This window comes from Rhinatrema bivittatum, chromosome 10, assembly GCF_901001135.1.
Source record: "Rhinatrema bivittatum chromosome 10, aRhiBiv1.1, whole genome shotgun sequence".
Classification (NCBI taxonomy): domain Eukaryota; kingdom Metazoa; phylum Chordata; class Amphibia; order Gymnophiona; family Rhinatrematidae; genus Rhinatrema; species Rhinatrema bivittatum.
Genome location: NC_042624.1, coordinates 103,089,850 through 103,110,817, shown reverse-complemented (window position 1 = coordinate 103,110,817; position 20,968 = coordinate 103,089,850). Strand labels below are relative to the sequence as shown.

At 41.7% G+C, this 20,968-nt stretch overlaps 1 protein-coding gene across 4 annotated transcripts in view; it reads left to right on the top strand.

The window, feature by feature from the left end:
- PATJ (PATJ crumbs cell polarity complex component) overlaps positions 1–20,968 on the top strand; it is a 288,430-nt gene that overhangs the window by 181,698 nt on the left and 85,764 nt on the right. For all 4 annotated transcript variants that reach the window (XM_029618990.1, XM_029618989.1, XM_029618987.1 and 1 more), the window contains 2 exons: positions 1,270–1,466; positions 15,881–15,972. In XM_029618990.1, the coding sequence (XP_029474850.1) occupies positions 1,270–1,466; positions 15,881–15,972 (289 nt within the window). The remainder of the gene's footprint in view (positions 1–1,269; positions 1,467–15,880; positions 15,973–20,968) is intronic.

Genomic DNA, 20,968 nt, shown 5'->3' with positions numbered 1-20,968 from the left:
ATTCACTCCTTCCGACTTGCATTCTTTTTCATGCATACAAGCATCAGCTTTTTTTTTTTTGTTTTATGCTCCCTGCAGACCAACATTCATGTCTGACAGGTGTTAAGCTTTTGGTATGCTGCTGATGCTTCACTAGCTCGTGTAATGAAATTACTGCACTACATAACCTGATTAAACATAATTGGAAAAATTAGGGTTACCGTCTAGTTCCATGTTGCATGGGCAGGCTAAACCAGTCCTGATTATTTTTTTTTTTTTTTTTTACCCCTTGGTATCTACAGACATGAAGTTCCGATTTTAAACAGGACTAAAAGTCATGGAGGTAGAACCGGCCTCAGGCTGTTCAGATGAAATGGAGTCAGTAAGCAGTACAGAACCGAATTTTATAAGCTGCAGTTTCTTTGTGTTTTTCAATATCTGATTTGATTGGCAATTGGGGGAAGGCAAGGTTTCTGGGTTACTTGCAGCCAAATGAGTTGGTCAAACACATGCTTCAAATCAGTAACAAAAATTGTTGAGTAAGAAAGCGAAGAATAAAGAAAAGATGCACTCTGTTAAGTAGGGACAACCAATCTTCTGGAATTTCTAGCATTCAGATGTCCTAGAGATCAAGATATATATCTAAATCTTCTCAAATGTAATCTAACTTGATATCTGATGTTGCTTCCTCATTTCTTTGGGTTGTTATGGATGGACTTGAGTAAGCAACAGCAGAAGACCTCCTCTTCACGCCCAGTTTCTCCTTGTACTCTCCCCTTTTTCAGTACGGTTTCTTCTGTGCCTCTGCTTAAGCAAGCTGTTCACCATCTCCCCAGGAGACATTCCTCAGTACTCCCAGGAAGGACATCGGTCTTTCTTTTTCTAATTACATTTAAGTTGATCCATTCCTCTTCTGTATTCATTGGCTTGAGGAGAGTTAATCGAGGTAGATCTTTCCCAGGATTCTTTGCCATTCTCATGCCCAGATGTGCTGCAGAGTGCATCATCAGAACCTTCCTTGATCGGCGATAAGCATATGTTCTCTGTAACTGAGAAACTAAATTCAGATACATTTGATATTAATTTGCTCTGCTGTGTGGTTATGGGTGTCTAGTTCTACGTGACAAAAAGTTTCAACAGTGTAAAGTATAAAAATGTCATTATGTCCTGTTTTGTGTCACCAAATAACGTCAGACTTGAGCTTAACTGTTTAAATTATGTGTTATGTACATTAATAATATGCACACTGTTCTTAGCCTTTTGTATATATTTGTGTTTTTCCTATTCTAGAAAAAATTAGGCAAAGATATGGCGAACTGCCTGGGGAGCTGCATATTATTGAGCTTGAGAAAGAGAAGAGTGGACTCGGCCTTAGCTTGGCGGGCAACAAAGACAGGTCACGCATGAGCATCTTTGTGGTGGGCATCAACCCAGATGGGCCGGCTGGAAGAGACGGAAGGATTCACATTGGTGATGAGCTTTTAGAGGTAAAGGAATGCTGTGCTTTTGCTTTTAGTACATACACAGCTTATATTACGATTGTGGGAAATAAATTAAACCGTATTAGAATTTGTTTCTGTCAATAGAGACTTAATCTTTCTTTTGATTTTAAAGTTCTCCATGTGGGCCACCCCGGTGGCTCAGTGGCTCTGCTATAAATGGTGGACCTGGATTTGGTTCCACACTCGGGTCTTTACGCTCCCTGGATGGGTCGGAACTGGAGATGCCGTGGAGGAAGCGCTCCCGGCTCCCGGTGGAGGGGGAAGTCGCAGTCATTACACGATGATGACACCTAATGACCGGATTTAGGGCCCCGTGATTGCAGCATTGTGGAAGGAGATGTGGTGCGTAAGCCCCCGGACAAGGGCAACGACTGGACTAAATTTGGGAGGGAACACAAAAATAGTGGGGGGGGGGGGGGGGATCTTCAGCTGCCATTGAAGGCTGATGGTGCCACATCCCAGCCCTGATTCTAGGTGAGCTACAAGCCCAAAAGGAGCAGCAGGAAACTGCCAGGTCAAAAAAATAATTGCATGTGCACACAGGTCAGTTCACAGCAATTGTAACTTGTTTTATGCACAGTTTAAAAAGAGGCTTGTTAGCAAAACAAATTAAACTGGTGAGAATGGCGCTATAGGAAACAGTGAAGAAAATTCTCACCAAACAGTATAGTGCCCCTACCTGACAAAAACACGCAAAGAACAAATTCCGCAGACAAGTGCCAGACTTCATGATTTATTAAAGATCCCACGGTCCTCGCCACACATTGTCGACATCAATAGAACGTACCCCTTTCCCGGTCAGTCAGCATCTTTCTTTTGGAGTGCGTTCTGCGAGAGCGAGGGTGCAGCCGTCTCGGTCTGGCCAATACACTGGCATGGTGGAATTCGGAAACCACCGAATAGATTTGACTGAAATTCAGCACGGAGGCCTGGATCTAAAAATTGTCAGGGAGTGGTAATTTTGGTTCGAATCAGCGCAAAATGACAATTCCCTGCCGCCTTGTTTGTGGATCGTTCGTTCCGACGTTCCCCTTGCTGTGAGGAAGGGAATTGGCCCTCTGTGTTCTAGCATGCGCTTTTCAACTTGTTCTGGAAAAAAACACTAATGACAAAACTGAATGCATTTAATGATCCAATATATGAATGGTTTTTAGACAGTAGTAGAGCAGAATGCTCTTGTGACAACGTGAAATCAATTCTGTTACGTATTCAGGGGTTCTGCAGTGTACATGTATGATACAAGCTTTATATTAAATTGTACATTAGGCTAGTATAGGCCATTGGATAACAAAATGGCATAAAATCGTTGTTGGTTATGAAATACATTTTGTTAAAATGAATTCTATGCCCACTGCCTGCTCCCATTTCATTTTTATCTCTCTTATTGCTTAGCAAAAATGATTTAGGAAAGTTGAGATATATTCCATAGTGCACTGACATCAGATAACATGCTGATAATTGTTCAGTTTTATTTCATTTTCTTCATTTGAGCTTAAGGGGAAACCCATTCAATATTCTAGTATCAAAATGTCTAAAATATTCATACTTTTATTCTGAGGCTGAAATACCAAGTTAATAAGTGATGTGGTCCTTCAGTGCAGGGTTTTATTATGAATGCTCTCTCACTTGTTAGATCGGCGGAGGTGACCTCATGTGCGCTCTGTCCAGGATGGGCTGATTATATTATTCTTGGCTCAGTCTTCCATGTAGCGCCATCCTGCTTCATCCGTTCTCAGCGATGCTTACCTTGTATCTATATAACTCAGGTTGTTTTGTATGCACATAACTTTGCTGTGAGATGCACTGCTGAAAATGTATCCCAATTATGATGAAGTCCTGAAGAAAAAGTTATTTCGCAGTGTTGGTGAACTGGAATAGATTAGGAGAAGGAGGAGCTGTGTAGGGCGGAGATTAAACATATCCCCATCTATCTTGCTGAGGTCATTAGATAAATAATCACTTTGGAAAGTAATATTTGTTTTGTTTTATTTCTATACCCTATTTTCTGATGAAAATAGATTAGAACGTCAATATGTAATCCATGCTGATTTAGTTAAAATATAGCATTTTCCCAATAGACACAAAATGGGAGAAGACATTTTGGTACATAGGCCTTTTAATCAGATAATCTAATTTGCGTGACAGAATTGTGGCATATAAGAGGTTAAGCCAAATACAACGTCACTGTTACCTTTCCTCTCCCTGTTCCCACCTAGCGCCAACGCCAAAATAAATGCCTCATCTTTCTTCCTGATTTCATTAGCACTTCCTTGCAAATGCTTTGGCCATTTCAAGCTGTGATTCTCCGAGCCTGTGTCCCCAAATATGAAATAACCTTTTCTTCCAGTGGCTCCCTCGTGCCCTTAAAAAGCTGCCACAGTAAAAGCCTGAAGACGCAGCTCCCTGGCATGCCTGGAAAATGCTTTCGTTGTTTCTGTTGTTAGTGATATTCATAGCAGGTAGCCAGCATTTTGGGGGATGATTTCGTCTCTTTGCCCTTCGAGTTGTCCTGCTGCTTGCCCTCTCTCTCCATTCCCAGTGGATTTAAACTTCTCTGTGTTGAGAAAAAAAAAATCTTTTAAAATATTGGGGTTTTCGTTTAATCATTCATTTCTCGTTTATTTTTTATATTGCCCATGCAAGCAGATTCAAATCAAACCATAAACTATAAAACATATGCACATTCAATATAAATTTAAAACAATGAAAGTAAATGTTCTACTTCTGATATATTGGTGCTGATTTAGAAATCAAAAGCCTTCATGTATTGACAGAAACTACAAAGTCTTATGGATCTACGCATTTAGTCCAAAATGCTTATGGGTTCTCATCATGAGTTAGGGGTGCATGTGCGTGTGTGGCAATTTTCCGAAAGCCTACTAGGTGCAAGGTACTTGGCCACTTTTGTACCAATACTAGTTGTAGCCAATTTTCAATGAGAGACTATGGGTAGTTTCCCTTTGAAAATGATTTGCAAGGTATGTGAGTAATAAAAGGTGCTTGCTCTATTTATTTACTTATTAATATCTACAGGCTGACTACAGGCTGGAAAATACACACGTATATTTTAAAATTAAATGTACATGCATATTTTCCCTTCTCAGTCATGCCGCCTCATTTTTTTTAGCAGCTCTATTTAGCCTCCGTACTCAAAGTAATTTTCTAACCCACAGAGTTGCCTAACTCTGTGGTAGGTGTCCAGATCCCTTTGAAAATTGCCCTCATAATGTATAAATTGAGGCATTTTAACACAATTTTTTTTTCTGTCTTTGTCCACCTTTGTCTCTTCCACATTTTGAGACATGGAAATGAACGAGCCAGCAAAGTGGCTTGTAGATGGGGTGGTTTGTGAATTGTTCTTGATCAATGGAAAGCCTTAAACTAAATTGGGTTTGGATTAAAAAAAATAAATGTTCATATTTAATCTCCACTGTTGCATGGTAACACAATTGAACTTCTCATGTCTTTGACACCCTTCTTAAGAATTGCATTAAAACAGTGGCCATGGTTTCTCAAGTTGTTTGTCATCCTACTCCTCTCAGTGCTGGTTGTCCTTGCTTGCTTGTTGGTTGCGTTTGCTGTTAGACAGCTATGATGACTGCATCGTGCTACGATGTCACCTTCGTGAAGAAAAGCAAGGCCACTCGTTGTCTGCCTCCTCCAGCAAGTTCCACCATACCTATTGATTTATAGGAAGACAGGCACTATTTCTTTTATTTCCATTGCATATTTATATTTTCTATCACACGGTAAAATGAATCTCCACACAAATACAAGCCAGCTTAATTAAAACAATTCATAAGAAAGAAAGTCAACAAACAATTCACACCCCAGTTCAAGTCCTCAATACAGAGTGTGAAAAATAATCACAAGCAGGAGAAATAATGTGTTGAAAAAAGAAATGAAAGAGCACAGAGGCACCTTGCATCATAGAGTAGATACTACATTCGAAAACATTACACCTTCCCAAGATATCAATATAATCAGGAACAAACACCAGAGCAATGTTTAATTATTTTCATTCCTGGTACAGTTTTTCTGAAGAACGATCACAAGTCGTTCAGGATCTTAACAAGTATAGAAGTTTTCCGGAGAGTTGGAAAAACTTGCCACCATAGCAATAACATTTTTCTTTCAAGTCAGAAATGTTTTCTTCTGTTTGGTATAATCTGACTTTCATGCCCAAAAAGTATGCATTCATATTTGCAGAGAGATTTTTAAAATACAGTCTCTATCTGGTTCAAGGGCAAACGTATCCTTTCCAATTGAAAAAGTTATAGATTCATCCAAAACCTGAATGTAATTTAATGAAACATGCATGTCCTGAAGAATTTTCTCTTTGAAGTTGATAAATGACAGGCTCTGAAGATCCCCTTTCAGAAGTTGCAAACATTACGACATATCTTTTTAAGGACCTCTAAACCTGAGAAGGATTCAGTCTTTGGGAAGTTCAAAACCCTTACATTTTTACATTTAAGAATATTAACTGTATTTTTCCTAGCAAAGTGTAATCTTTAATTATGGTGGTGTTTACCACGTGTAATAAGCTATTTTGTTTCTCCAGATGTACTTTTTTTGTATGTTGTCCAGAAATAAACCTTGGGAGACCACTTTTAATTCTGATACGGCTGCCAAGGTTTTCATTAAAACTAAATTAGTATACAGAAAGTACTTAATATCCAGTAAGAGTTCCATGTTAATCTTACCAAGGATAACACAGATTTGCAATAACCTGTAGACCTTAAGTAGCAGCAGTAGCTGTATCTGCTCCAGCATGCATGGAAGCTGATGTGAAACGCACTTTGCCCTCATCACTCAACGTAAGGCCGTGGACTGGAGTGCTACCACCCATTTGTTCCTGTCTAGGATAAAATGACTCTCCTTCAGCTCCAGTCTGTTGCCAGAAGGACTCTGCCGTGTGTAGGGTCTAGCGGGGCCTCTGGCTGCAGTGTTTTTTTCCCATGAGAAGAGCCTCCTGAATCAGGTGAGCCCCTCCAGGGCAGCGTTTCCCAACCAGCGTGCCTTCAGCCATGATCGGGCGTGCCACGGAAAAGTCGCCAGCACCCGAGCTCTGCCCCCGGCATCCTGCAGCAACAAGAGGTGGTACAGCAGTGGCTCTTAAACGGCTAGGAGCTCCTTTCTGAGAACCTGTGTGATCGTGCGCTTCCTCTTCCTGGCTACAGCATGAGCCCTGGCGTGTGGTCATTAATGGGCAGCATGCAGGGCATGGATCACCAGGCTCCACTTTGTGCAGCGCACACCTCCTCATCTTTCGCCCTCCCCCCCCCCCCCCCCCCCCCCCCCCCGAGCCTTCTCCTTTGAGAGCTTCCAACCTCTGTGTTATCCTCAGGCTGAGTGAGACGGGGACGGCAAGCTCTGCGCACTGGATGTGTTGGGCAGCAGTGGAGGAGCTCTGGCAGCCACGTGCAGCAGCCGCCAATGTAAGAAACCAAGCCGGCTGCCCCCACCACACCAACTTCACCCCTTCTCCTGCACTTTCTGTATATAGGGATCTGGGGCATCTGTGTTTCTCTGCCCCCCTCGTGCCCTTAGTTTTAAAATTTGGAATGGAGACTGGTGGAGCTTTCAGTGCTTCCGTAGCTCTTCTTTTAGCCATGTGGGTCCTCTTCATGCCTGCACCGTGCCTGCCCTTGGAGGTTGGTGTGCCGCACATCATTCTTGTTAATGTTGGTGTGCCTTGGGCTTGAAAAGATTGGGAAACCCCGCTGCAGAGAAAACCAGAAATGCTCCACACTACGGGGCCACTTCTGTTCTTCCCACCAGTCTGAAAAAGGTTTCCCTTGGGCCTTCTGGCATTCTGATCATTGAATCCGCTGACAGATACACTGGGGAGCCGCACTCACATTTTGATACGAACAGTGCACCAAAGAGATAAAAGCAAAATAGCAAAAGAAAACTGCATGCAGCCCTGCCAAAAGTACACTGTCGGAACAGAGAGCAGAATTTAAAAAGCTGACGATCAGCACATCTTCTCCTACACCATTTTGTCCCCACTTGCAATTTTAATATTTCTTCATTGCATATTTAATAATAGAATAGCTGTCTCTTCTTCTTAATTTTGAAAAAGCTTTGCAATTAACTTTGCACTTTGAACTCATTAACTATGCATTTCTTTGTGGAGCCCCCGGGGGAGCCTGCTGCAGGAGCACTACTTTAATATTTAAGGGGCAGATGAGTTGTGGTATTGCAGGCATGCACGGTTCTAGGAGAATCACGTCCTTTCTGTACCGCGTATTCTGCTGGCTGCTGAATGCAAGCGCACCTTCAAATCTGCAGCTTTCAGCTGAGGGGAGAATTGTGTTTCTTAAGTTTATGCTGTGCTTTTCCCTTCACACTGAGCATTGCTTTCTTTCACCGCTGAAATGCATGCAGTGCACGTCAGTGTTTAAAGCAAAAGTAATCGAGAATGGGGAGGATTTTTTTTTTTTTTTTTGGTTTAAATCTCTCAAATGTTCAACAAAACAAGCAGATGACGTTTTTTTTCTTTAGGTCCTCGTGCATGCGTTCTGCAGAGAGTGCCGTAATGCAGGATATGGTTTGTCCTGACTTTCTCCGGTTACGTGTACTCAAAACGAAGAGAGCCCACACATTATGGGGCGGATTTTCAAACTCCGCGAATAGGCCTACTTTTGTTTGCGCTCCAGGCGCAAACAAAAGTACGCTGGATTTTAGCAGATACGCGCGGAGCCGCGCATATCTGCTAAAAACCTGGATCGGCGCGCGCAAGGCTATCGATTTTGTATAGCTGGCGCGTGCCAAGCCGCGCAGCCTACCCCCGTTCCCTCCGAGGCCGCTCCGAAATCGGAGCGGCCTCGGAGGGAACTTCCTTTTGCCCTCCCCTCACCTTCCCCTCCCTTCCCCTACCTAACCCACCCACCCGGCCCTGTCTAAACCCCCCCCTTACCTTTGTCAGGGGATTTACGCCTCCCAGAGGGAGGCGTAAATCCCCGCGCGTCAGCGGGCCTCCTGCGCGCCGGGACGCGACCTGGGGGCGGGTCTGGAGGGTGCGGCCACGCCCTCCAGACCCGCCCCCGGAACGCTCCCGACACGCCCCGAAAACGCCGCGCGGTTTGGGCCTGCCCCCCGACACGCCCCCTCGGAAAACCCCGGGACTTACGCGAGTCCCGGGGCTCTGCGCGCGCAGGTAGGCCTATGTAAAATAGGCTTCCCGGCGCGCAGGGCCCTGCTCGCCTAAATCCGCCCCTATATGTATAAATATTTGGGCTTATACTGCTGCCTTTTATGCAGGCAGTATTATGGCACAGTTTAAAGTTTACTTCTGTAATAATGTAAATGGGGCCCTTTTCAAAGACCACTGATAGGTTTTACTCGTGGGCTTTGTCTGCGTTTTCAAAGAGAAATTGCATTCACGCTTTCGCTTTCAAACTTGCACTTTCTTTTCGGACAGCTACATTTTTTTTTCATGGAAAATAACCCACAGTAAAGTGGAAAATGTAATTTACCCATATTGTTTTCCTCCCTCATCTAAATGACTTGTGCACGTTTAGCCACACCGAGGAAGGGCAGTTTTCACGCAGCCGGTTTTAGGCGTGCAAATCGCTCTTTCCCTGTGTAAATAGCTTTGAAAATAGCCCTCAAAGGTGCCCATCTCTGGGGTGCATGGCGATCTAGCCAGTTTGCTGTGGCTGGAGTGAGTGAACCCACTAAAGTAAAAGAGGCAGACTTACGCCAGTTCATTGACAAAGGCCAGTGGACCACTGCCCAGGTCCTCAGTAGAAAATTAGGTTAGAAGATAGCACCCAGGTTTAGTACAAAATGGGCAACGTTTTTCTTCTTAGCAGCAGGGTTTATGGTAAATGTTCACAACCCCCCACACACACACACACATTTACTGCATGAAGAAGGGCATATGTTCTAAATGCCTTGCTCTGTTTATTCCCTGTATGTTTGTTCTGTTACGTTGCGCGCCCAATACTATCTCAAGCTGTATTTACTGAGACAGCAGTAATGCAAGCTGAAGAGCCACCGAAAAAACGCATGCACAAATCCCAGCGGACTTGGGATTATCTAAAAAGAAAACCAAAAAATGTGCAATATTTTTCTACAAAGTGCTAGCATTGGAAGAAACATTTGTGCCTTAAGAAGTAACTATTTTGTATAAAAGAATTATTTTTGGAATTTATCTGCATTTATATTTATAACAGGCCTACAGACCTACTCATGGGCTCTGCTGGCATGCTGCTTGTTTCCTTTCTGAGAGTTGCAGGAAGCCTTCTTTGATTTTAGGCTTAAGAAGTTGGACATACTCATACATTTATAACTCTCACAGATGATGCTATTAGAAAAAATGATGACTTAGTCTGATTGAATTTCAGTTTAAAAATCCAGTTTGTTGAGAGAGTTGTTATTTCAATATCAGTACTGTGTGAAAGGAAAACAAGTTTTTAGGTGGTCATGGATCCTCAGGAATATGTACTCAGTATTTCCATAAACTTAGTTTATGGGACTTTCAATATTAAAAACTGACTGTTCTCCTATTTTGCATCAAATTCCTGCAGTGTGTCTACTCTTCCCAAATAATCAGATTTTACCTTCACTTCAGTAACAGCTCTCCTATGAGGAAAGGATAAAGAGGTTAGGGCTGTTCAACTTGGAAAAGAGAAGGCTGAGGGGGGTGTATGATAGAGGTCTATAAAATCATGAAAGAACTAAAAAGGGTAAATGTGAATCAGTTATGTACTCTTTCAGATAATAAAAGGACTAGGGGGCACTCCATGAAGTTAGCAAATAGCACATTTAAAACAAATCAGAGAACATTCTTTTTCACTTAATGCACAATTAAGTTCTGGAATTCATTGCCAGAGGATGTGGTTAGGAAAATTAGTGTAGCTGGGTTGAAAAAAGATTTGGATACATTCCTAAAGGAGAATCCATAAATTGCTATTAATCAAGTTGACTTAAAGGCGAATTTTAAAAACCCTACACATGCCAAAATCGGGAGATATATGCACAAATCAGGCTGGTATAGAGAAGATTTTAAAAGCCGCCAGAGTATGCACCTATCTCCCACTACACGCACAAAGCAAAAGCTCCAAAAAAGGGATGAGGCACGGTCTGAGTGGGGCATGGGAATTCCTGAATTTCAACTTCAGATTTGTGCGTAAATATGCACACTGGCGTTCGCCGGCATCATCTGCCGCACAACTTTACTTCTGCTATGGAGGACATGTAAGTAATAAAATAAAGATAAATATATAGATTGGCGGGGTTTTAAAGGTAGAGGCTAACAGGGGAAATGGGAGTCTGTTAAACTAGCAGGGATTTGGAAGTCCTATCCCTTACTTGGGCGAACTGGGAAAACCAGTAATGGCATTGGCGCGTGTGTATTAAAATCCCCCTCCCCCCCCCCTACTTACATGATAGAAGCGTCATTTGCGCTCATAGTCGAGCATCCACTTAAAATTGTGCGCACATGCACCCATTCAGTTGATTTTATAACATGCGCACACATACGCATGTATATTATAAAATGATCGCTTCCCTGGGCCATCAAACGCACACGTGTGCCCGTACGCCTGTTTAAAAATTACCATCTCTGTGAGCAAACATCTTAAACACTGGTGCAATGAATATATGTCTTGTCTTTAATGGTCTTTCTTTGCAGCTGCAATAGAAATGTTCTTTATTGTCCTTAGTCAAGTTAGTAAAATGTAAATCTTAAAAGATATATGGAATCGTCTGCTAACATATTGATTAATCTGATCAATCCTGAATCTGTTATCTGACCTGAAGGGACAGCTTCATGTTTTTCAAATGTGTAATGAACAATACTTAGTATTGTACCTCTGTGTGTTAAATTTATAGTCCTGGTATTGTCAAGACTTCAGTTACAAATAATTAGTTTAGAATCAAATGTTTGTCTTCTAGTCCTCATACTATCATGTTTAGTATAAATAACAATTGGGACAATAAATCCCAAGGCTTTGCTTTTAAGGTTATTGTGTGCATAGATGTAAGGATTTCATTAATCTTGATGAGATTGCTAGTGATGCATATCCATGCTCTTATTTAGGATTATTGAGTTTATCAGCAAGTTTTTATTTGCAGCTCATGGGTGGCTCCCCCAGCACAGATTTGCAAGTACTACAAGTAATGGGCACCCAAGGCACCTGGCTGGGCAGTCGCCCCCTTCTCTCTCCCCCTCACTTACCTAGGCAGTGGCGATGGTCTGATTCTTTTCATGATGATGGCTTACTTGGCAGTGCAGTGGGGGCAACAATAGGCGCACGGTCGGCTGATGATGACATGTCCCCTCCCATTTGGTCCAGCATTGAGCACAATGAGGTCATCTATACGCGACCCAGCACAGCATGTTTGGGCAGGGGCACTCTTCATACGACGGACAGGGCATTTATGCCCTGGCACGTGCACAATGAGATACCTGTGTCGGGGGTGACCAAGTCCAGAATGGAAGATAATGTGGACCAGGGAGGTGCCATTAAGGAAGTTAGTGACTAGGGACATAGTTTGCAGTGGACAGTCAAAAGAGAGGGGATGTCAAGCCCAGGGATTGGGCCTTGACGTGATTGCTGGCCAGAAAGTGATGGGGAGGGGCTCAGATGGACCTGCTGCATGGCAACCCACATAGGACTCCTTCTGGGACAGTACCCCCCCCCCCCCACCCCAAACCTATTGTGGCTCACAGGAGCGAGACCTCTCGACAATCCGCTTGGATGGATTCTAAAGTATACATTTACTGGCACCTACTCAAAGAAAACAAATGCAGTTAGGCGCAGAGGACTTGGCACACAAATTTGATTTCCTTGTCTGGGTATCTAATAAATGACTGTGGCTATTTGCATCCAGTTCAAGTGTTACGTGATATTTGTTTCTTGTTATCTGTATGATCTCACAAACAAGTGAGGGAGGGGTGAGGAGCCTTGGGTGTCTAGGCTGCTCCAGTTGAAAAATATGCAATGTTTTACCTTCCAAGAAAGATCTTGAAGGAAATGTACATGTCAAAAACTGCTTTTCAAATGAGGACTAATTAGAGCCACTCACGGAAAGGGCAATCTGTAAAAGTGTATAAAATATATGATGCTTTATTTAGAAAACAGGAAAGATGGAGAATTCAGCCTCCTTACACCCAAATACACATTTTAATTACTGCATTTTTGGAGAACCATAGGATATGCTATGGTATTCTTCCTTTTATTCATGAAGCATTTTTAGAAGCTTATTTTGCACTATATGATGAACAATATTTATGGCTTCTTTTAGCTTAAAGTCATCTTTAGAACATAAATTGTAAACAGTGGAATGAGTGGTAGTATATTACATCATAGAACACACAAACAACTTGGTTTGCTAAATATTGTAAATATCAGCAAAGGCAAACAGTATCACAGTAAATATTGCATAAATCAATAAAGGTAAAGAGCATTGCAGTAATAAAGATATGCATAAAGATTTATACAAAGATACTTCTCTCACAGTTTCCCTTTTGTGAGTCAGTGTATCTGGGAATATCAGGAGACCTCAGGCCTAGAGAAACACCATGAGATGGTTAAAGGCACTTTAACTCTGATATTCTACCAGAGACTGTTAATTACTCTTTTTTCTAATCTAATTTCTGGCAAGTTGTGCAAGTTTCAGTTATTCTATTTAGAATTCACAATTTCAGCAGATTTATGCCCTAAACTGCAGTTGTGCTAAAAGACATCCTGTTGTTGCATGTCTCCCAGACAGACACTGGCCTTATGCCTATAGAAGCATTTCCTGTTTCTATTTTGGCTTGTCACTTAAGCAGACTAAGGAGAAAAAAACAGCATGTTTTAAAAGTCTTATGCTAAGTTCTGTGCAATATTGATCCACATTTATTAGTAATTACCTTTTTTCCACTATTTACCACCTGTCACATTACAAAAGGTTCTTCTGGCCCACTTATCTAACTCCCCACTGGTTCCCACAGAAGAGCCATGATGGATCAGACCAAAAATCCATCTGGCTCAGCAACCTGTCTCCAGCAGTGGCCAGTCCACAAAAGTAGATCCAGTTTCTTGTAACTCACTCACTATTTATTTATTTATACATTTATATGCTGCCAATCCAGAGTTCTCAGTCACAATCATAATCGTCAAACATGCACATCATCAAAGCATAAATAAATAATAGCAGAGAACAAGAGCAAATTTTTTTTCAAAATAATCCCTGAACACATGATTGAGGAGACAAGACTTCAGTGATTTTTTTAATGACTTTGAGCACTCCAGCATATGCAGCTCCCATGGCAGAGAGTTTCATAACGTTGGACCGGCAACAGAGAATGTCCTATTACGTGTATCTACAAGATGAAAATGCCACATGGAGGGAATATCAAGGAGGCCCCTCTGAAGAACGCAGAAGTCTAGGAGGATTATAGACCCACAGCATTTGGTTGATCTAAGGCAGAAAGCCAATCTTCAGAAGATTATGGATTAGCATGGCCACTTTATATTTAATACTTTTTTTGATCGGCAGCCAATTAAGACTTTTCAGCATTGGTGTAATGTGCTCTTGTTTCCTTCATCCCAAAATCAGGCGAGCAGACCTTGTAACTTCGCAAATGAGTTGAAGGAATACCCAACAGCAGAATGTTACAATAATCCAGAATTGGAAATATTAGGGCTTGTACTAACAGATGAAAGTAATGGTTTTAATGGCCTAAACAAGTGAAGTTTGTAGTAGCCTGAATGTATATTGCACTAATCTGGGCAGTCATTTGTAAATTAAAGTCGAGAAAACCCCTAAGCTCTTCAAACTCGAGGCTCTAGGAATAGTTCAGTTTTCAAAAACAAATGGTGAAAATACCAAAAGTCTGTCAGATCACTGCAGGATAACAATTTCCATTGTCTTAGTATTCAGAGACAGGAAATTGTGAGCCAACTAGCATTTAACTGCTGAGAGCAAATGAAAATGTTTCAAAAGTTTCATCCCAAGATGGTAAAACAGGTAAAAAAAACAAAAGAAACCACTGTATGTCATCTGTGTATAATCTGTATCCCTCACAGAACCCAGTCAATAACCAACACAAGAGAGCCATATTTATTTATTTTATTTATTTATTTATAACTTTTATATACCGGCATTCGTAAAAAAAAAAACATCATGTCTGTTTACAGACAACTGAGAAAGGAAATTACAATGATAGATCGAGGAAGGATAGAAAGTTAAAAGGTGACAACTTTACTGTAGAGCCAACGGGCGCCACAGTTATTAAATGAGATTACATATGGTTAACCAAGTTGGACATAATTAATTATATACAAGACCCACAGCATTTGGTTGATCTGTAGCTGACAGGACTGAAGCCTGAGGGACCGCCATGATGGATACCCAGCAGGTGGGTCTCCTTGAGTCATCTGGTTATTAACTATTTATGGACTTTTCTTCCAGGAACTTGATCAAACCCTTTGAAGAAAGTCAATAAATAGTTTTTAACATGGTGGCTCAGGGAGACATTTGAAGTGTTGGATCACACATGCAATCGGCAAAACTCCCCCCAAAAAATAGAACAAAAAAGGCCTCCCCCTCCACCCAAGGTAAATTTTCATACTGTAGATATGAGGTGTACACCCTGTCACACAGGATCCCCAGGGGGACGCCATGATTTCTAGGAGCGATGTTATTTTTGTTCTTTCCTAGGAAATGCTCCTAGATATTCTGGCAATAAATAGCTCTGAGAAGTCTGTTGATAAATAACATCAATTGGGCCTATGACAACGTTAACTAGCCAAGTCTTCAAAATATCACCTGCTTGTTGCATGGCGCTATTGCTTTCTCTTCTGGTCATTATATCTTATTCCTTATATTTTTAACTTTTTGGAGGTAAACATGCATATTTTTATGTTGACCAGGTTTAAAAACCTTTTCTGAAGTCCACGGTTCAATTGGGTATTCTTAAGGACCTTTGTTTTCAGTTTTTATTTTATTTTTCCCTGGAAATTTCAGTGTTATAAGAAAAAAAAACAACCAGTAGAAAAATTTCTTTTCTATTGATTTTTCTCCTGCATGTTATAATAATTTTTCTTTTGATTTTTTTAAATTAAAACTTTAAAATTCCTGGGAAAATAAAAACTTAAAACAAATGTAATTATGTATGCCTGTATTTATAATTTATCATGTGATGCCTGCCTAGAGTTCTGATATGGGTCAGCACAGGAACACTCATATTTATTTAGATTCATAACAATGGAAGCCACTAATTTAAAGGATCTTTTAATAAAGTTAAAATGAAAATAAAAGATCTTAAACAATACAAATCATTAACTGCCAACTGAATTTGTTATTCACTAGTGACTTTTGGATATGGTTACTTTTGTATTTCAAGAAGTGTTTTATGCTAGTTCAGTGAAGTTAAAATGTCAACATTTTTACAGATAAACAATCAGATACTGTTTGGAAGAAGCCATCAAAATGCATCTGCAATAATCAAGACTGCTCCCTCCAAGCTCAAGCTTGTTTTCATAAGGTAAGAAGAGAGTGTATTTGGACGTTTGTGTCTTTCTAGATGTTTCTTGAATAGCATGTTATCTTGTTTTAATGCAGAATTCTTTGTCTAAACAGAAAGGTCCCTTGGAGTATTCTTTGAGAGATTTTCCCAGAAAAACTTAACTAAAATTAATGCAGGTCTGATTCTGCACATGTGCTCTAACTCCATAAAGAGAGGTGTTTTTTTTTAGCTAGAAGTATTGGCAATTTGAATATATTCAGCACCTTTCAGCCAAGCAAAATTTCAACATAACGTACAATTTAGTATCAGAGAAACATGCTTGCAACTACTTCATGACATGCCGAAGAGATTGTGTGAAATCTTCCAAAAGGGTTAAGGAAAGAAGAAATTATAATCTATTATTATACCTTTTTGGTGTCTGTCTAGAAATACAAGAAGCTTCAGTATCAACCGTAGCCAAAAGGTGTCAGTCTTCTATTATAATAATAGAAGACTGACACCTTGTGGCCACTACAGCCTGTTGTGTTTCCTGGACAGACAACAACAGAGAATTCACACTAGCTGCAGTAGCAGTGGTAGAGAAACTAGAGGGGCAGCTAGTGCAGCTGCAAAGGAAGCACGTGCAGTTAAAGGGACTCCTCTGCAATTACGGTGTGCTTGCATTGCTCATTAAGTGTCACCATGGCAAGTTAAAGGGCCAAGCTCCCGCCTCCCCCCCCCCTCCCCCATATGACTTATTCCTCCTCTTTGTCTCACCAAAGTCCTGATGCCTTCCCCCACAGCACCAGGTAGCAGGTGAGCAGTGCCAGCAGTCTGAAATTTCTAATATGGTCCTCCTCCTTCTGGTACAGTTCCAACAATCAGCTGTTTCAGCTGCATTGGTGCGACATGGACACCGTGCGCTATATGCTTCAAACAGCTGATCTGTGAAGCACATGGGAGAGAAGCCCCAACATCAGAAGGAATGGGTTAGATGTATCAGGCTGCCAATGCTTCTCTCCCAGCTGTGGCCAAGCTCCAAAGGTGGGAGAGGGAGGGACACCCTCGGAGGCACGAGGAACAGGACATGTTTGAAGTTCCAGCAAAAGAGGAGGCAGAGCAGGGATTCAGAGACTGGATGAGAGAGAGCGGGGATTCGGCACAAAGGAAAGCAGTGACTCAGGAGAGTGGGGACTCAAGGATGCAGGGGGGAGAGCAGAGACTTGGAGACTGGGTGAGGATGTGATTGGGTCGAGACAGTAGGGACGGGAAGCATATGAGTGAGAAGTGTTAGATGGGCTAGACAGGTATGAGGGGGAGATGAGACGAGCCTGAGGATGTGAGATGGGCAAGGAAGAGAGTAAGAGATGGTGGCTGAAGGGTGAGGAAGGGACCGAGAGATGGTGTGAAGAACCTGTAGGGGTAGGGAGGTTATGAGCGGCAGTGAGGGCTATGGAGAGTGTGGGAGGAGTGCTGGGAAGGAGATCAGAGGGAGAATTGGAGGCTTAGGGTAAGAGAAAGAAGAGAGGGGCTTGGGAGCAGGGTAGAGGGATGAATGACAGAAAAGGAGGAGAGGAAGGGATGAGAGGCAGAGAAGAGTAGATTAGGGCTGGCAAGCGGATGGGCAACTAGGCGATGGGTGAAAAGCAGAAATAGACTGGGGAGAGAGTAATGAGAGGGGTTGGGAGAGCGGAGATGATGTGCTGGGAAGGGGGTGAGAATAGGCAGTGGAAAGCTGGTGGGTAGGCAAGAGGTAAAAAGAGGGGAGATTGAAGGGGAGGACCATGGATGGTAAGAGACTTAGGAACTGGAGAAGTAAGACCAAAGATGGGAAAGGCTGAGGGAGGGTTGAAGAAATGAAGACAGCGAGGAGGAAGAGGGAAAGGTGTAGAAATGGAGGGAAAGGAGAGAATGAGAGGTAGGGATGGGAGAGGGGGAGTATTTAGAGGAGGTGAGAGTGAGAGGGATGGTTGGAGAGAGAGAGAGTCAGCTGAGGGATGATGGAGGGTGGAGGGGGGGGAGTGAGAGAGTCAGGTGATGTATTTGGGGGGAGGACAAGGGAGCCAGATAGACTGAGACTGGTGAGGGGAGCAACCCAGTGTGGGAGGGATGGAAGGGCCAAGAAGGGGCAATGGAGGGGGGCGAGGATATGATGGGAGGAGGAAGGAATAAGGATGCATTTCATTGCAAATGCTTTGCGAGTTTCGGTTACTAATAGCATTTTTACCAGTTCCAAACAGGTACAGGACAATACAGCACGGGGTTTCTCATTTACCTTTTCTTGCTATAGCTCAGCAGCTTTAAATCCCCAGTTCAAATTCTAGCTGAGAACCCATTATGAATGGGCTACACCTTTGCCATTCTTGATCCTTGATCCTCTCTGGTTAAATTATTTTCTGCACTGTGTCCTTAATATCCCGTGGACATCTTTCAACATGTCAGTGCTCGTTACCCCGCTTTCACTTCAAGTAGTAAACGAAATACCATCTTTAATTCTGCCCCATCTGATTCCTAAAACTGCAAACACTATGACTCCAGTATTAAAAAAAAAAAAAAAAAACCAAAGCTGAGCAACTATAATTTAAGTGAATATAGCTGAAAGTGCTAGCTTTAACATCGCTGAAACTCTGCACAGCCAGGGACATCTTCTTTGGAGAAATCTTCAACCCTTTTTTTGGAGCAATCATTTCTGAGCGAGCTCTGTTTTGGATAAAAAAAAAAAAAAAAAGCCAGAAAACCTGGTGCTGCAGTACTTAATAATTTATTAATATACTAAAATAGCTCATTTTTTTTGTTCCACGAGGCCTTCTCAGGTATCCTGTCTTTAGTGCACTCGTGGTGTATTTTCCTGTAGACTATTTTTATGCCCGTGAGAACATTAAAGCATGTAAAAAGCATGGTAATATTGTGCAGTATATTGGTAACTACAGCCTTTCTCATAATAATCCTTCAATCAGCCAAGATGGGATGTTCTCTTGTTTATTATTTTCTGGTTATTTGAAAGTTTCATGCACCTGGCTGAATTTTTGAGGCCATCATTTCAGTGCAAAAAATGTTTTGGGGCCACGAGATTGGAACTTGGGTTGTCTGTGCTGGAGGCAAGGAGTTTCCTCTCTGTGCGCTGGTGACTCCGGATTCCCTTATCGCTTTGTGGTGCAGTGCTGGGCCCTTTTTGTACTGCATGGCTGCATGGATTACTGTTTTGACGAAATATTACAAGATTCTACTTTGCACCCACTTCAACTGATTCAGAGCACAGCAGCACGCATCCTAGCATGTATAATCTCATCGTGATCATATCTCCCCAGTACTTCAATCTTTTCATTGGCTTCCCATAAAATCAAGAATTCATTACAAAATTGTAACAATAGTACACTCTCTCATATATAATTCTTCATCCACTTGGCTATGCTCTTCTCTCCGTATCTATCAACCTGCCAGACATCTAAGATCGATGTAAAAAAAAAAACCTTTTGGAAATTCCTTCTCCAAAGCTTGCCAGATTACACTTTACAAGAAAACGTGTCTTCTCTGTGGCAGGTCCGTCCCTCTGGAATTCCATGCCAAACTCACTCCGTCAAATTGCAAACAAAAAATCAATTAAAAAAATTCATTAAAGACATACCTCTTCCAGCTGGCATACAACAATCGCAGGGCATTTCAATTTCTGTTTATAGTTTCACAGGCACTACCTTCCTTTTTCTTGTTTTTGTAAAATAACGTTTATTTACTTTTTATTAACTAGTTTTATGTACATTTTATTCTATTTTGTTTTTATGATTTGTAATTATATTTTATTTCTTATGTTTTTTGTAAACCGTTTTGATCAGTCTCATTTGTAAAGGTGGCATATAAACATTTTTAAATAAATAAAATAAATACATCTGGAGAAGTTTAAGAAACAATTGATACTGCTTTTACTTTTGCTCTGGTTTTAAATGCGTGCTTATCTGCACGTACACTAAGTGCAGTGGGACGACTCTGGCAGCAAAGGGCAATATCTTGTGACATGGGTCCTCAAAAGATTAATTTATTTGCCTGCAGTTCTTTTAGCTCTGCCTAACTACTGGATCCCAAATGCCACGTGCAGCAACTTTTTCCCCATTACCTAATTGTATGCGGGTAACATGCAACGTTCTGTCTAATATTTTGTGGGCTGCGTGCTCAGAAAGTTCTCATTTGCAACGTAGTGTGTGGATCTGTGCACCGCGCCCTCTGAAACATCGTTCTCCTTGCTTTTTCTTGCGTGTGTTGTGTTTTCCTGTGTGCGCAGGCGCACAGTTCACGGGGAACATTGGTAACATGTGACTGCTCTGAAAGCCTATCAAGCTCAGGGCCGAACACATGAGAACTGAAATGCACAGATAGACTTCGCACCACGCCTATCTCTCTGTATGAGGAGTCTGGGCATCATTTCCACTTCCCACTGTGGAACGCCGCGTAGGAACTAAGCACAGGAAAAGTTGTTTTTGCCAAATTCCTGTAAAGGCTGAAATTCTACAAATATCCAAAATCTATTGAGCCTGATTCTTTGTTAAAGGAGTTGAACTTGTATGTCTTAGGCTTTTTTTTTTTTTTTTTTCAGTCTTGTTAGAACTGAATTAGAAAATGTGCTTTCCAGCATGCATCTTATTTCCCTGTATTATGTACATTTCAGCACAGATGTACTAAGCGTTTTTCCCATAGAAAAACAATCAGAAAATCCCTTTAGTACTTGGGCCTCTTCATTCAATTCTAAGTGCTCTTTCTGTCCAGAGAAGAGTGCACCTCATGAACATAACAATAATATGAGAGAGGCTGATCAAACTACCATAGATACGAAACTTGTGAGCCGTAATGCCATTCTCTTTTTTCATTCAAATATCATAGATATTCTAACACAGAGAGTTCAGGTTGCAAAATGCTATTAGCCGGAAATGGCTAATGTTGGGAAGGACAGTCAGATAAAGCATGGAAGGCTGAGCTTGAGCCTAGCCCTGTTTGTTATTCCGAGGAAAATATATGGTGAATCTTTGCATTTTAGGTGAGAGAGAGC